The sequence below is a fragment of the Ictalurus punctatus genome, chromosome 22 (genome assembly GCF_001660625.3).
Source record: "Ictalurus punctatus breed USDA103 chromosome 22, Coco_2.0, whole genome shotgun sequence".
In the NCBI taxonomy this organism is placed as follows: Eukaryota; Metazoa; Chordata; class Actinopteri; order Siluriformes; family Ictaluridae; genus Ictalurus; species Ictalurus punctatus.
The window spans coordinates 7,128,337-7,145,482 of NC_030437.2; the positions used below are offsets into that span (position 1 = coordinate 7,128,337).

Sequence of the window (17,146 nt, forward strand, 5' to 3'; positions counted from 1 at the left end):
CCCTGCATCACATCTCACCAGGATCGGGGCAGCTGATTGGCTGAGCCTCATTGAAAACATAGACAGACCTGCTGAAAGGATGTACAGTGCTTCTCTCTCTCTCTCTCTCTCTCTCACACACACACACACACACACACACACACACACACACACACACACACACAGAGAGGTTAATCTGAGGTAGTGTGAGTCCTGCAGAAGACTAATCTCCAGCAGCACCAGCATTAACTCTTTTGACACACTACTAATAATCGGCTTGCTGGCTTTGGATCAATGCATGGTTGGTGTTAAGTTACATTAGAGAACATGATTCAAATACCTTTTTGATCATTTTTTTATATAGATGCTTATCTGGCACAAATCCACATAACATTTTACCTGTTAAAATATGCATTGTTTGTCAAACAAAAAAGTCAATTAATAATAATAATAATAATAATAATAATAATAATAATAATAATAATAATAAACAACATAAATTACACCATGAAGTGTAATAAAGTACAAAAACTGTGTATTCACATAATCATATGCTTTAATCATTCCAAAGTGCTATAAACATATGAACAATACATTTACTTACTGCATATTCACAAATAAATTCCTCAAAAAAAAAAAAAAAGATTAATTGATTCTGGAAAGCTCAGTGTTACAGATTAACAGGCATTATAATCTGTATAATTTTTCATACATACCACCCTCTATAAATTCATACACACATACGATTCTCATTTGGCAACATGTCTAAACTGATTGCAAAGCAACGCTCTTATAATTAGTGCAAATATTAACATTAACACAGACTTCTTTGTGGTTAACAAAATTAAGTCTTATAATAAGGTGAACCCAAAACTCTCACTTTGAGCATGGGCTACAAACAACAACAACAACAACACTTCTTGTACTGTATATGCTTCAAGTTATTTTGTCCAATAAGGATACAGATAAATATGATACATTGTATTCAGAACCAATGAAATCATGAAATGACGCTCCTCCATTACGAGTGAATACCTGGTAAATATACTTCTGCCTTGTGTATAACATAAGGGCATATCCAAAGTGAACGCTCAAAGGAAGGTAGTTCTGCATTATTTGGTGAAATGTTTAACAAAACATTTACAAAAGCAGATATTAATCTTCACCATTGTTTTTCTTTTTTTTTTAACAGTGTCATTATCTGACAACCCAATTAAAAAAGTAACGCCATCCAGTTCTTCAACTTCTGCATCCTGCATGTTTTAACCTCTAAAACATACATACAGCATACACAAAATTATATACATAACATTAAGACATAGGGCACTAAAAAAAAAAAAAAAGTTTGTATTTAAAGCTCTTCACATTCTTTATCGATCAAAGCAGAGAAATTATACCCCGACAGAGGAAAACTATATAAGGCCTAAGGAAACCTGTTATTAAGTGAGAAAGCTTTTCATTAAAGGTGTTCAAGCTCATAGTGTTTTATTTTTAATAAAGACGTTAGTCAAACAATGTGCAAGTAATATGAATACCAATATTTACAAAGTAAACACCTTAAAAAGCCAAAGCAGACAAAAACAACCGGTAACCACCCCCTAAAACATCCCTACATACCCTAGACTGTATTGTATATGTAATCATTGTGTAAAACGACTACCTTCCGATCTTCTGGAACCTGGTATAAGAACATTGATATTCCTGATCCAGAACATTGTGTTTCACAAGATTAGTGGATAAAAGACTTCTGGGTAAAGTAGTTCTCAGAAGCTCTTGCTCAGATTGAGATTTAAGAGGGTGATGGGATGGATAAGGCCTCTTGTGGATATGTTTAAAGGAGGATGGCAGCCTACAGGAAAATGTGGATACTGTTAAGAATATGCACAGTGTGATGTAAAATGCTGCTTAACAAGTGAAATACTGACTTGATTACCTGTTTTAAAAGAGGATTGCTTTGTCGCTGGTCTTATCTTGAACATAAGAAGTGAAGCGCTTTAAGAATTTCGGATATTCACGTTTGGCCACCGCACGCAAGACTGATGCTGGTGCCCATCCCCCTGGATTCACTACATTCGGTAAAATGTGTTTTATTACAGTAGAAGAATACTGCATTATTAGATGAAAACAGCAAAAGGTGATCAGTATACTCACCATTGGCTACATAAGTTATTTTACAGAGGATATTGTCTCGGCTGATCTCTTTGTTGCCCTCTGGTGGACTGACGAGCGTTTGGCAGATCATGGCCACATTGATTTTGGCACGGATACACCTGCTTGTGGGCTGGAAAATAAAGTGGGCTCGTGATATATAAAGAGCACGAAACAATTTGCGATCAGAGTGGGTATCATCAAGGGTCAGTACTTTTATAACACCAATGAAATCGGCTGTAACAAGTAATCAGATGTTAAACTCTATAACTATTGTGCCAACTGTTTAATTTCCCTCCATTTTGTTGTCATGTACATTTTTGTTTAAAACAACCCACACAAAAATAAATAAAATAAACAGATTTGATAAAAATGGCTTCACTTTTTTGTTGTCTAGAGTCAATTAAGTATTAATTAAGTTTAAGTATTAAGTTTAAGACAAGAAACATACAAGTACTTAAAAAAAACAACAACAAGGTCCCTTACTGGATATCTGTCGTGATCTACAGAGAAATTGCACACAATCCACGTATCTGGTTCATTCTCATTGGTGGAGAGGATTTTGCGTATAACTGACAGATAAAGAATGTCCCTTTGTGAAGCAGGCCACACCCTCTAAGATACAATCAAGGGCAAGGTTGTGTTAGAACAATGCAAAAAGTACACACCCAAACTGACAAGAGAGAAAAAGTTCTCCTACATCAAATGAACCTATAAATAAGTTTGCTAGGGGTTTAAATGTACTGACCTTGTGAGTCTGGTAAATAATCATCGCCTTGTCTGATAATGTCTCTACCACACTGAAGTTTTCGACGGTTGCTGGGAAAGGTTTAGAGAAATCGAGTTAGGGGCATCTATCCAAGTTCAGTATTAACACTCTCATTGGGAAATACATTTACATTACATTTACATTTATTCACTTAGCAGATGCTTTTATCCAAAGCGACTTACAAATGAGAAAGGTACAAGCAAAATACAACCCCAATTCCAAAAAAGTTGGGATGCTGTGTAAAATGTAAATAAAAACAGAATGCAATGATTTGCAAATCTCATAAACTCCCATGTTATTCACAATAGAAAATACAACAAATGTTTAAACTGAGTAAATGTACCATTTTAAGGGGAAAAAAGAAGGTAATTTTGAATTTGATGGCCGCAACACGTCTCAAAAAAGTTGGAAAAGGCTGGAAAAGTAAGTGTTACTAAAAAGAAACAGCTGGAGGTTAATTGGCAACAGGTCAGTAACATGATTGGGTATAAAAAGAGTGTCTTACAGAGACAGAGTCTGTCAGACGTAAAGATGGGCAGAGGTACGCCAATCTGCGAAAAACTGCGTCTACAATTTGTGGAACAATTTCAGAATAATGTTCCTCTATGTAAAATTGTGAAGACTATGAATATCATCTACAGTACATATCATCATCAAAAGATTCAGAGAATCTGGAGAAATCTCTGTGCGCAAGGGAAAAGGGTGAAAATCAATATTGCATGCCAGTGAACTCCGGGCCCTCAGGCGGCACTGCATTAAACGCAGGCATGATTCTGTAATGGAAATCACTGCATGGGCTCAGAAACACCTCCAGAACACACTGTCTGTGAACACAGTTTGCCGTGCCATCCACAAATAAATGCTGGTTAAAGCTCTATCATGCAAAGAAGAAGCCGTATGTGAACATGATCCAGAAACACCGCTGTCTTCTCTGGACCAAAGCTCATTTAAAATGGACTGAGGCAAAGTGGAAAACTGTTCTGTGGTCAGACGAATCGAAATTTGATAATCTTTTTGGAAACCATGGACGCCGCGTCCTCTAAACTAAAGAGGCGATGGATCATCCGGCTTTTCATCAGCGCTCAGTTCAAAAGCCTGCATCTCTGATGGTATGAGAGTGCATTAGTGCATATGGAATGGGCAGCTTGCACATCTGGAAAGGCAACATCAATGCTGAAAGGTATATACAGATTTTAGACTAACATATGCTTCCATCCAGATTGAATCCCATGTTTACATCTGAAAGACTCTGCCACTCTAAGATACTCTTTTTATACCCAATCATGTTACTGACCTGTTGCCAATTAACCTAATTAGCTGCAAAATGTTCCTCCAGCTGTTTCTTTTCAGTAACACTTACTTTTCCAGCCTTTTGTTGCCCCGTCCCAACTTTTGAGCCGTGTTGTGGCCATCAAATTCAAAATGACCTTATTTTTTTCTTAAAATGGGACATTTCCTCAGTTTAAACATTTGATATGTTTTCTACATTCTATTATGAATAACATATGGGTTTATGAGTTTTGTAAATCCTTGAACTCTGTTTATATTTATATTTTACACAGCATCCCAGCTTTTTTGGAATTGGGGTTGTAAACAGAATATATACAAGGTACTCACTTTCCCAGTCGTTCCGGAAGGCTGTGTCCCAGAAGTAATGACAGACCTCATGACCTGTAACCCCTTTAACGGCATGTGTGGCTTTGAGGGGGTCCAACACGACGCCGTTCTCCTCCACTTCTCTCCTGTACACCTGCAAAACACAGGAAAAAAAAACAAGAATTGTTACAATTGTTAGTTTTATATTATGTAGAATTTGCCTATGTGGTCCCACCCACTAGCTCTAAGTGTTCAGCAGTGCTCGATAAAAATAACAAAGCCCTTAACGGCTGACTCACCTTCAGCTCACCCTCCTCTGTAACAAGTTGCCAATTAGCATCTCCGCCTACATCTTGTAAAGAGTGGGTCATGTGACTGTGTATTATTTCTTCCACCTGTGCCAAAACAAACAGGTGTGCCAATCAGGTTAACACCGCACACCGCCAAAATAGACACTGAAAAATATGGCACGGGCCAAAGCTTAACCAAGATGGTTAAGCTTTGGATATTATGAATGGTAAACATGTACTGGTTTCGTCACAGTGTTCGGACAGCTGCTTGAGAAGAAAAAGCACTATTGTATTTGTTTTCTTTTTCTTTGGAATGATTTAGAATACTTATGGCCTAGTATCTAAAGAAGACCGACAGAATCTTTTGTTAACAGTGAGTCAATTCCTGCAGCTCTTTACTCCTTCAGTGATGCTACTGTAGATGGGAGTTGACAGATGATGGTAATAAAACACGTCTATAAACACTATAATACTGACAAGACACTATACCTGAGCACTGAGTCTGTGCACATCATCGGAAGCACTGACTAAGTCGAGAGAGGACACTGAGGAAGCATGACTAAGAGGCTGAACCGGGGGAGAAAGAGAAAGGGAGTAAAAAGTCACAGAGTAGAAACACCACAATGCACAGTGTAAAGACAGAGCTATCACCACAAATCAGGAAATTAGGAGCAGATGTAGACCCAGACATGATTGTTTTTAGTGTCTACCTAGTCTCTATCTACCACACCTGCAATTACCACAGACAAGAATATCCCTGTAGTGAGAAAGGAAAGATCAGTTTACACAAAATGTAATTATGACAAGTCCGAAGAGCAGTTGCTGGGAATGTTAATAAATCCTATTTAGCGTCTGAAGGGCAGTACTAAATCGGGGGGGGGGGCTTTGAATAAAATAATAATTTATACAGATCATCCTGTTCAAAAGTTTACACCCCCCTGGTTCTTAATGTATCGTGTTGCCTTCTTGAGCATCACTGAATGTTTGCACCTTATGTGATAGTCGTGTACGAGTCCCTCAGTCGTCCTCAGTGTCAATACATGGATCTCGACATCATATAGCCGCTTTTGGAAAGGGGTCAAATATGCAAATGCAGGAAAAGTAAACAATGTGCAGGACCTGCAGGATTTTTCTGAAGAACAGTGAGCAGTTTAACTGCTCAGAACAAACAAACGACTCGTGAACAACTGGCACAAAACATAAAAACAGTCGTGGATCATCCAGGTAATGACACGGTATTAAGAATCAAAAGGTATGTAAACTGTTGAACAGGGTAATTTATATACATTCAGCAATTATCTTGTCTTGTGGACTACATGTAAACATCGGTTAAGTGAAACAGCGTATTCAGGACAGTACTAAATAAAAAACATGGGATTTTTATGATCCCTCTTATTATGTTAACAGTATTAAGATTTAGCAGATTCTGCAAGGGGTAAGCAACATTTTGGGCACAAGTGTATGTCAAATAAACACATACTCATCATTTCAGAACGAGATTAGAGACTAAGTTACCAACAAAGTATACACAGATTAAAGTGAACACTGAATGGGGAAACCAGAACTACTGTTCATTTGACTGCTCCAGATTTGAAACACCGGATGAAACTACGGCAGAGACGAATGGATTTAATAACCGCTGTGTAGACAGGATGAGTAACAGTAAACCTTAAACAAACATTATTCAGCATTAGTTCTTTGTACTTTACATCGAACAGAGAAATTCTGGCGAAGTGAATGAATATGCATCATAATGTCAGAAACTCTTATTGTATGACACTATCTTCAATACTAAGCTCATTTAAGTCCCCTGAGGTTTTAAAAGATTCAGGTGAAACATTGTGTGAGTATGGTTCGGCAGAAAAGAACAAAGAAATAATGCGCTTTTGTGCATAAAGAACAGGACAGGCATGTTTGTGTGTTTAAGTACGTTTAAGTTTTCAGTCAGGTACCTTGTTGGTGTATTTGTGAGCATTAACAGAGGAGCTATGTGTAAATGGCCAAGTGGTCCTGCACTTCTCAGTCTGAAACAACAGAAGAAACAAAGGGACAGTTAAAATGTGAAATGTATGTGGAAAGCTTAAGAACCCGTTTGGCTGAGACATCTTTAAATACTGCACCTGTTTTACATTATGTTCCATTTACAGCAACACCTCACAGCTTCAGGGTCCTCAGTTCAATCCTGAGCTTGGGTTACTATCTGTCTGGTGTTTCTGTGCATGTTAACCAGCATGACCAGTGTGAAGCAGGTACTAATGACTAATGAATAATTTGGAATTTGATTGATTCATCTAGGTGAGGGTTATGGATCCAGTACCTATTCTTGGAACATGAGGTGGTCCATCATAGGGCACCAGGTACACACACATTTATACACTCAATCATACCTGGAGGACACCCAGATGGACACAGGGAGAACAAGCAAAACTCTTCAGAGACAGTAATCTATGCTCAGGATCTACTCGCAGCACCAAGGTGCCACCTATATTATACAATTACTAAGACATAATCTCTTTCACTGTGCAATAACGACTGGGTAGCCCATATACAAACCTATCCTCAAATGTACAGAAATTTAGGAATGTACTGTAGGAACTTCAACTTAAAATAAATAAATACATAGAATTTTAACTTGAAACTTGTTTAAAAGTTTTAACCTTACTTTTGGAGGGCTCTCTCACTTTGGTAATCCCATAGTTTTGTATTCAGAGTGTTTAACATTAGACGTATCCATATAAGCCATGCTGACAGGAGTTAGCTTAATTTACTCCACTATAAATAACATCACATTTGATACATGAACAAATGAAGATAATAAACGCATGTCTACTAGTGATGGTGCTGCCTAGCAGCCTAATTCAGCTTTGCAAAAAATTCATAAACACTATAAACATTCTATAAAAGGGCTTCAATTGTCTTTAACAGTCTAATTGGTTAAAAGGGCCCAAAAGCTAGTGTAAGCAATGCACCTTCTGAGCTCTGAATAATTGATTCCTACTATACTTAAAGCCTACCTGCTCCTCAATCTTGTCTTGCTTATCCAGAGCTGCTTCTACAGCATCAAAGAACTCATCTTCATTGATGAGACTATTTGGTCCCTCCTGAAAATCATGTGAGAACACTTAATCACGCATAATATCTGTCACCGTGTCCTCTTATTCTGTTTGCATTTTGAAACAAACATGGACGCAAGACACTGGAAGCACAAACAGTTTTGTTTATAGTTCAAAATCAGACCGACTTACTTCGTAGTCTGGTCCTCCGTAGTGAGGTTTCTTCTTCAGTTCTGTTACGGCTGACTTATAGGATTCTTCTACTCGCCTCCTCTGTTCTATTTCCTTACGAGAAAAGAGAAACATCATACTCTGATCATCTTAGACAATGAGCCAGACAATACAGTGAAAGTAGAATGAATCGGAAATCTTGGTGTCGGGGTGCACGGTGGCTTAGTGGTTAGCACGTTCACCTCACACCGCCAGGGTTGGGGGTTCGATTCCCGTGTGCGGAGTTTGCATATTCTCCCCGTGCTGCGGGGGTTTCCTCCGGGTACTCCGGTTTCCTCTCCCAGTCCAAAGACATGCATGGTAGGCTGACTGGCATGTACAAAGTGTCCGTAGTGTATGAATGGGTGTGTGAGCGTGTATGTGATTGACCCTGAAAAGGATAAGCGGTATAAAAGATGGATGGATCTTGGTGTCAGTAAGACCTGTGGAAGCCGATTAAAAACACATGATTATGATCATAAAATCTGGACGCCATAATAAAGGCCTATGAATAAATATTAAGCTCTTTACAATCTTCACTGATCACAGCAGATCAAGCATCACACATGAACACAAAAGCCCGTAGATCCCTGGCCTTCATGACAAGACCCGAGTGTTCTAACAGGTTCTACCTCCACTCTCCGGCTTCAGACAATAAAGGTCATGTAAATAAAGCAGGTTAAGCCTCACTGTTGATAAAAGTGTATCTGAGGTTGGGTATGGCCTCCTTGTGTCCCAGATACAAAGAACCCCAAATACCAATAACCTCCACCAAGACCCAAAAGAACAGGAGAAGAAAAAGGGGGATGATTTGACTTGAAAGAAGTCTTATAAAAATGTTTTGTTGGAGTCACTATACACAAACACTCTTTCATTTGACAGTTTCAATGTAATTATAGGATGTAGTAGGTTAGCTCAGTCCTTCTTACTCAACTGGAGCTACACAAGCCTCACACCTGCTTGTACTCCATTGTAAAAGAAAACAAACAAACATTTACATCTTGTTTAAATCACACCTCTAAGGAGTGCCACAGTATGCCACGTAAGTCACCTAACCAAACAATATTCTGCCTGAAATAAAAATGCCACCTCAGACCTGTGAAAAATATTAAAATGGACTTACTGAACTGACAAAACCATTAAAAAAAGAAAGAAAGAAAAAAAGAACAAGAACAATACACAAAAATGTGCAAGTGTAATGCTCTGACACGGTACAGAAAAGCTGAAGACATATTGGAGTTGTTTTACTATAATTAACTAAAAGTTTGGAGATAAGTAGAACAAAGCGACTACACATACTGTCCAGAGGCAGAAAACAGAGCAGAGAACAGGTAACCTACTGCACAGAAGCTGCTCTGCGTACACAGAGGAATCCAATTCTGTCCGGATTCGGTTGCCCAGAGCGGCCAGGGTTTTAGTGAGGATAAACTGGTTGACATATTAAGGAGTATCCATACAGTGCACAGGCTGGTGTACTGGAGTCACAAGTTAAAAGATCGGCAGGTTGTCTTCCGACTGCAGGTCTCTTTTCAACTGGTATACACGCACAGATCCACGCCCCTTTACTTTGCTCGTGCTTCAAATGGAATGGAATTTAAATACTTCCTGACTTGCGATGATTTCCAGCTGGACAAGAACTGGTTGGGCAAGTCTGAACTTCACGAAGAGACGTTACAGAAGTGTAACACGGCTCTATGGAGAAGCACTCGGATAAATTGGCACCGATTTCAAAGAATGCAGCCCCACGTTGTTATCGGTGGTGTGGGTTTGCTTAACTTGAGTCAACGTCTTATTTAATAGAACATAACAGATCAAAAATATTAGTCGTAATTGTAGACATCATGCAAAGACAGCCTGATGGTGTTAATGTGTCCACACCTAGGAATGTAAAAGCTTCTTCATTTTTTATTTCCTGTATTCCTTGTACAAGGTCTACTTTTAGCAATATGTTAGACTCAACGTAGCTTGTAGTGCTTAAATACAGTAGGATTCCATTCACCCGCTCGGGCTTTCCACAGAGGTGCGAAAATAGTAATGATCTGCTGACTGGTGAGAAGTCATCCAAACAATTGCAACCCCACAGACTAGAAGACTAGAACGCTTTCTGAAATGTTAATAGAAATTCACAGCTGACAGTTTCAGTTATCTCAATTCATTTATCTCAACTACAGTGGAACGGCTAGTTACGTACAAGGAATGTTAACACGGTTTTAACGTAATATGAATGCACTGACATTATATGGGAAAAATGTAAGAAAATCCTAGCAGGCAGAGAGGACAAACAGAATTTTACTACAAACAAATTTTTACCACAACTTTGTGTAACTACGAGGACAAGGCGGCTGTTTTATTTACTTTCAGATATGGATTTCACTGGATTTACTTTCTGCCCAGCACATTTTATTTGCGTTTGGCCTTACCACTGCTTTCTCTGAAAAAGTAGAAAAGCATAGTTCTCAGGTGTCTCCAGGATTGCTGTAGCAAGACGACTGAGATTGAAAGCACTAACGCTAAACTTAGTTTGTGTTGGAACAAATCGTCATCTACACTGCATGTGTGGAACATTCTCTATTGATTGTGTAAACAAAACACAATCTTTGCCTCCAAAATCCAATCTAGACAATACAACCATTGGATTGAATTTACTTAGTAGACATACTTTATCCAGTCGCTTCTGCCAGTTCTCCTCATGTTTGACCATGATCTCAATGCAGTGGGACATTGTAGAGAGTATGCCTTCTGTGGTGGCTTTAAAAGTGATGGCTTCACCTTTGAAATCAATGCCAGTGGGACCTCTGGAGCTGGCCACAGAGAATACTAAAGCAAGAACAGAGACACAACAGTCTTTTTTACATGTCCACTTTTCCACAGAACAGTAAGACACACACTACCGGTCAAAAGTTTGTGGACACTCGACCGAAATGTTTCTCATGATGTTAAAAACCTTTTGATCTGAAGGTGTAAGATTAAATGTTTGAAATTGTGGCAACATATTCATTTCTTTTATTAGAAAACTAACATTCTATTTACAAATATATATATATATATATATATATATATATATATATATATATATATATATATATATATATATATATATATATATATATATATATAATTATATATATATAAAAATATATATATTTTAAACGGATGACTTGGAGCGAAATATTCGGAAAAGCAGCCAGTAAGAGTCCAGCATAAGTGGGAACTCCTTTTATACTGTTTAAAAAGCATCTCGGGGAATTCCTCAAGAAATCGGTTGAGAGAATGCCAAGAATACATTTCTGGAAATTCTAGGCAAAAAGGGTGTCTACTTTGAAGATGCTAAAATATTAAATTATTTTGGATTTTTTTTTTTATCACAACATAAGTTTTGATGACTTTATAATTACTCTAAAACGTGGAGGGAAACCCCCCCCCAAAAAACCAATGAGTGTTTCTAAACTTTTGACTGGTAATGTATATTAAATATTATATATGTTAAATGGTAAATAGTCTGCACTTATATAGCACTTTTTTAACCTTAGCGGTTCTACAAAGCGCTTTACACTGTGTCTCATTCACCCATTCACACACACACACACACACACACACACACACACACACACACACACACACACACACACACACACACACACACTCACACACACACCAATGGTAGCAGAGCTGCCATTCAAGGCGCTAACTTGCCATCGGGAGCAACTTGGGGTTCAGTGTCTTGCCCAAGGACACCCCGGCATGTGGAGTCACGTGGGCCGGGAATCGAACCGCCAACCCTACGATTAGTGGACGACCCACTCTACCACCTGAGCCACAGCCGCCTCAAATATATAATTAGGTACTTATATATAAATAGATATAATTATAAATAATTAATATATTTTCAATATATTTAAAACTATTATGTGTTACTTCATGAATAGTTTGAGGTGCAGTGTGATTTGAAGCTAGTGTGGAATGATTAACCAAGGTAGCTAAATATAGCCAGGTTTCCATCTGTTTTCCCCAAGTGTTTTTTTTGGGGAAAATGTTTTAAAGATTTGAAATGTTTGCCGATGTAGTATAATGTTATCCAAACAACAAAACCATAGCCAATATGTGATATGTTGTGAGAAACTACCAGGGAAATGATTTTCCCAGGAAAAACGCTGCATTTATGCTTTTTTTTTTTTTTTTAATGCAACATAATCTAATACATGACTCGACTACAAGAGACCAACTAGACAAACAGGACACTGGTGCTGTGCTAAAATCCCCCCCGCCTCATCCTGCCACCACTTTCCCAACAACTCTCCTGACTTATTAATTATTAATTCAATTATTCCGTTTTATTCCCATCATTTATTGTCTACAAACAAAACGTTATCGATTTAAATTGTTATAGAGAGTGCAAAAGGTGTAATATGCACATAATATAGTATAATATAATTCTGCTTGAATTCTCCAAGTTTTAAGTCATAAGCTTGTATAAGGCTATAATATGTCGTCAACAATTTACAAGGAACATGGTTTCAATTTACGCTGCACGACACTGGCATTGCTGCGTGGCTAGATTAAGAACGAGGAAGATTAAGAAGCTGACAGGAATCTTTCGTAGCTTAATTACAGAAAATAACACAGCCTCTTTATCTGATGGATGGCAAAGTACAGCACATTAAAAGGGCAGCGTCTTGTAATTTCATGTGACAAAGTGGCGTCTTCTTAGGGATGATGTTGAATGTGGATACTCGCTGAGACAGGAGAACTATATTCTAATGAAACGGTCTGATAATCAGTTCGATGTAGATACGGGGTCTGTATGTTCGGACTGTTCTTTTTTATTTTTATTTTAACTGTATCCTGCATAAGGTGTCTAGGGGGAAATTGACGATATACATGAAGGTCTTGATGGAAATGTATGAAACACGACAGCTCTTGCAGAAAGTGGCATCATTACATAAAGTGCCTAAAATCTTTTTAAATCGCAAAAACAGCTATATGATGGAAACGAGGGAGCAGCAGAAAATGCTGCAAACATTTATAAGCATGGTTTCATTTTAGTGTTTGTTTCATACGCATAAAGTGGATGGAAACAAATCATATATTTGTAGCTCAACTGACTTGCCTCTGCAGGACTTACAAGAATACCTCCCTGCGGCTATAGCTATTTTATTCTATTCTGTCTTAAGCCATTCCAGTTACTTTAAATTGCTATGCACGGTAGTCAAGTATTCTGCTTTAAATAATAAAACAAAAATGGAGAAGATATGCAATCATACTTACAATTCTCTTTGCTGCTGTTGTTGTTGAAGAGGTAGTCTCCATCTGGCCGTAAGGTGGAAAAATCATCTTCGTCATCCTCCATTACTGTATGACAAACAGAGCACAAACACGCATTAACTAGCTATTACAGCTCTACTATTACTTAACCACAAATAAAAGAAAATAGCTATATTTAATTACTGAATACGTAGATAATAAACAGACTGACAGCAAAAATTCTCTCAGAACATGGCCACTTTGCCACACTGTTCTCACTTGCTGACTCTAATTACATGGTGTTTGTATTCATCAGTGCTCATCAGTCTACTAAAGTATTCTCCTTCAGGGGAATTCTCTGCAACACTAAACTCACATTTGGAGGGAAGTTTCAAATATTATTTCTACACTGAGTACAGATGCATTATGCTTGTGTTTAGATTTCTTTGCAATCGAAAATGCTGACACTGGAAATGTAAGCGGGACACAAGACTAGTTAAACTGGAAATTCTTTCCAGAATGCAACAAGCTTCAGATTGTGGTCAAACGACAGAACAGTAAGTCTATGCATACCATAATACAACTCACAAAAAAAAAAAAAAAAGCATTGCTTATCTCGGTGAACTGGTAATTTGAGACATCGCACACTTTACAGTTCGATTCGTTCAGCCACTTAAATAATATTCTGCACTCGAGGATGATTTATACACGACGGTTGACTATTGTGTGTGTGTGCAAAGCAGCAGCAATGTTCATTTACTCGTTTGTGTTCTTATGTCCATCTGGATGATGTACATAAATACACTTACAGATCTACTAGATGGCATGTCAGATCCAAAACATGCCTGTCTGACTGGTTTCCAAACTGAACTGTATGTATATATATTAACTAACATCTCACCTTTGTCCCTGAAGAACTCATCTCTGAAATCTCCACTTGCACAGCTGTCAAAGTAGTGCTGCAGTGTGTCCACTTGTCTGCACAGAATGTCCCGGAAAGTCTCCATCTCTGCCAGCTTCTCTCTGAGACTGTTGCCTTTCTGCACAGTCACCAACAATAAATGACGACACATATCAATCAAAGGAACATGTTTATGCAGTGAAAATATATTTAGAGTTCTCAGTCCTGTAAACTATAAATGTTTCGTCAAAGTCTCTGATTTCTGTCTTCATTTCAAGCAAGTACACGCTCTACACAATCCATTTGTTTTGCTGCTAATGATGGCTCATAGTGAGCAGTTGTGATAAAAGTACTAGTATTTAGCATAGTATAGTTTATCAAGCATAGGACTTTGTTTTTATAGCAGGTGACAGCATTATATTACATCCTGTACCCATCCACATATCTCCAGTCAGTAGACTAGCTAAAGGTAAGCAACAGTATTCTATGACTATCGAGGAGAGCCTTTTTTTTTTACCTTAAAGGAAGATGTGGAGGTGGTTGAGAGGCCACTTGTAGCAGAAGTGAGGGACAGCATGGATCCATGGTGCCGCAGACTGCTCTCTGAACCATAGCCTGATTCAGCCTGCACACACACACGCACGCACACAGACAGACACACACAATCATACAGTGACCATCAAAATTCTTCAACCCCGATTGACAATCAGGTTTATTGACAAAATGTACAGACTTTCAGCTGTTTGCAAATCCAACAAAAGCAATTGAAATAGTTCAACACAACGAATGCTTCGAGTGGTTTCCACAAATTCAACTGAAAAAGCAACTTATAATGATTTCTCCAGTCTCAAAATTATTCAACCCCTTCACGGCAAGCATCTTTAGTACTTCATAGAGCTCCTTTTTGCTGTTATGACCTGCTGCACACGATGATGCAGAGCTCCTGGCAGCGTTCCTGAAGAAACGGCTGAAAGTCTGTACATTTTGACAATAAAACTGATTTGCAACCGAGGTTGAATGATTTTGATTGCAACTGTAAGATGTTGGGTGACTTAAATTTTCTTCTTATATGAAGTGTATAGAATTATGAACTTGATTTTAGTCATTATTATAAACACTAGAAATATTCAAATAAAACTATGTATGCAGGAAAGTAAAATCCACTCAATTCTGCTAAAATGTAAACTTCTTATTAACATTTAAACGGTCCTATATAGCACATGACTACAGCTGGGCGGTCAACATGCCTGTTATGCTCCACTTCCTGCCTCTTAACACCAGCTAATAGACTGGATACTTCTTATTAAGAGAGAAAGAGAGGGGTGCCAAGTGAAAAGATGTCTCTTGCTTAAATTATAGCCTTAAGGTTTCAAATTGTGCTTTGGTGGGGGGTCATCAAATACTGGCCCATTAGCGACATCGGTTCTGCATGTAAAGGTGGAGTGGACAAGCGAGACTGCATTTGGGATAAAAGCACAGCCTTGATTAATGAGTGCACACATTCCTATTTTATCTTTGAGAAAGTCAAGCATATCTTTACCAAATCTATTTTTATACAGCCATTTTAAAAACTATTTTAAGGTTCAAACGGCACTGGGGCCTTACATCTAAGTAGCAACCACTAAGCATTTCACAGTGGGGTTTTTTGTGTTTGTTGTGGGCAAAAATGTATGATTTTTGTATGATTTTTGCTGAGGCTATTTTAAAAAATTTGTGACACAATTTGGGGAGTTTTTTTGTGCTTTTTTTTCCAGAAAACAACTTGAACTGCCGAAATCGCAATTTCACAGTGATGTTTGTTGGTAAATGAGACCTTTAAGTTGTACTCAAGTCGAAGGGGGCTTTGGCCGAGTGTGTGTTGTGATGACGTCACATGACATGTCTTTGGCCCCAAATCTGAGGAAAATCTGCAGTAATTTTGAAAATATTGAAATATAGCTCCTCCGATGATTTGCTTGATTTGGAGTTCATTTCTGCGATCGCAAAATCATGGAGGGACTAGCAAAGCCTTAACTGAAATTGGAATTATTAAAAGAACATGAGTCATTATTTGACAAGACACGTGGTAAAGTGCTGTAGTAGTATAAAAAGCATGATAAAAGACCGAAATGAGACGGTCTTTTAAGGACACGCTTCTCTCCGGTCCACCAGCAGAACGTGAGTTCGATCATAGCCTAGTTGGAAAGTGAATGGCCAGAAGCTTACGAACTAATAAAACTTAACAGTTGCACCAAGAGACGCTTTCAACATAGCCTTATAAAATATAATACAAAATTTACACCTACATCCAAGTAAGTAAAACATTTACCATAAATAAAAAGAAAGTGGATAAACTAATAGCCAACCCGGGATTATATACAGCACTGACAAAGGTGTAAATAAGACTCTTTTTTTTTTTTTTTTTTTTTTTTTTTAAATCAATTATGTCACTGTATACCTTTTCAGAAATCATTGCAATGGCAGACATACAGAGTGCTAGAGCAGATAAATGTATTTTGAATGAAATGAATCTGATAAAAACAACCTGTCTGGAATAAGTTGAATATATTCAGTTCAACTATGATCAAAAATATTGCTAAAATATACAAAACAAGAACAGCCATAAGGGTAAAATTGTGTGCACAAAGACAGTGAGCCTCTACAGTCGAGGTAGAAGAGTTCATGGATGGGAAGAAGGTGAACAAGCAAGCGGATTGAAGCAACGTGCATGCAAACATGCCTCCTTAAAGCCACCAAGGTTTCTGAAAGCAGCCTTTATAATTCTATATACAGTAACATGCCTTTGCACTGGAAATAAAAAAAAAAAGAATTCTGGGATTTCAACAGTTTTTTCTTTTCCTCCCCACAATAATAATGCGATTTAATCTAGCTGCAATTAACTGAAAAGCAATAACATAACACACAACCTAAATCTATTGCTACTTTAAAGGAACTGTAGCAGATGGAAAGCAAACGCACT

General features: G+C 37.9%; 1 protein-coding gene across 2 annotated transcripts in view; it reads right to left on the reverse strand.

Annotated features, from left to right (window-relative positions):
* Nucleotides 1-517: 517 nt before the first annotated feature.
* Nucleotides 518-17,146, reverse strand: part of cert1a (ceramide transporter 1a) — a 29,422-nt gene continuing 12,793 nt past the window's right edge. The window contains exons 4-18 of one of the 2 annotated variants that reach the window (XM_017451447.3): nt 14,705-14,812; nt 14,188-14,326; nt 13,311-13,394; nt 10,705-10,862; nt 8,028-8,120; nt 7,797-7,883; nt 6,735-6,806; nt 5,272-5,349; nt 4,792-4,887; nt 4,514-4,646; nt 2,876-2,946; nt 2,614-2,742; nt 2,131-2,260; nt 1,913-2,045; nt 518-1,828 (exon numbers count right to left, since the gene is read on the reverse strand). In XM_017451447.3, the coding sequence (XP_017306936.1) occupies nt 1,918-2,045; nt 2,131-2,260; nt 2,614-2,742; nt 2,876-2,946; nt 4,514-4,646; nt 4,792-4,887; nt 5,272-5,349; nt 6,735-6,806; nt 7,797-7,883; nt 8,028-8,120; nt 10,705-10,862; nt 13,311-13,394; nt 14,188-14,326; nt 14,705-14,812 (1,506 nt within the window). In that variant the 3' untranslated portion in view covers nt 518-1,828; nt 1,913-1,917. The remainder of the gene's footprint in view (nt 1,829-1,912; nt 2,046-2,130; nt 2,261-2,613; nt 2,743-2,875; nt 2,947-4,513; nt 4,647-4,791; nt 4,888-5,271; nt 5,350-6,734; nt 6,807-7,796; nt 7,884-8,027; nt 8,121-10,704; nt 10,863-13,310; nt 13,395-14,187; nt 14,327-14,704; nt 14,813-17,146) is intronic. The other variant, XM_017451448.2, reaches the window with a different exon arrangement.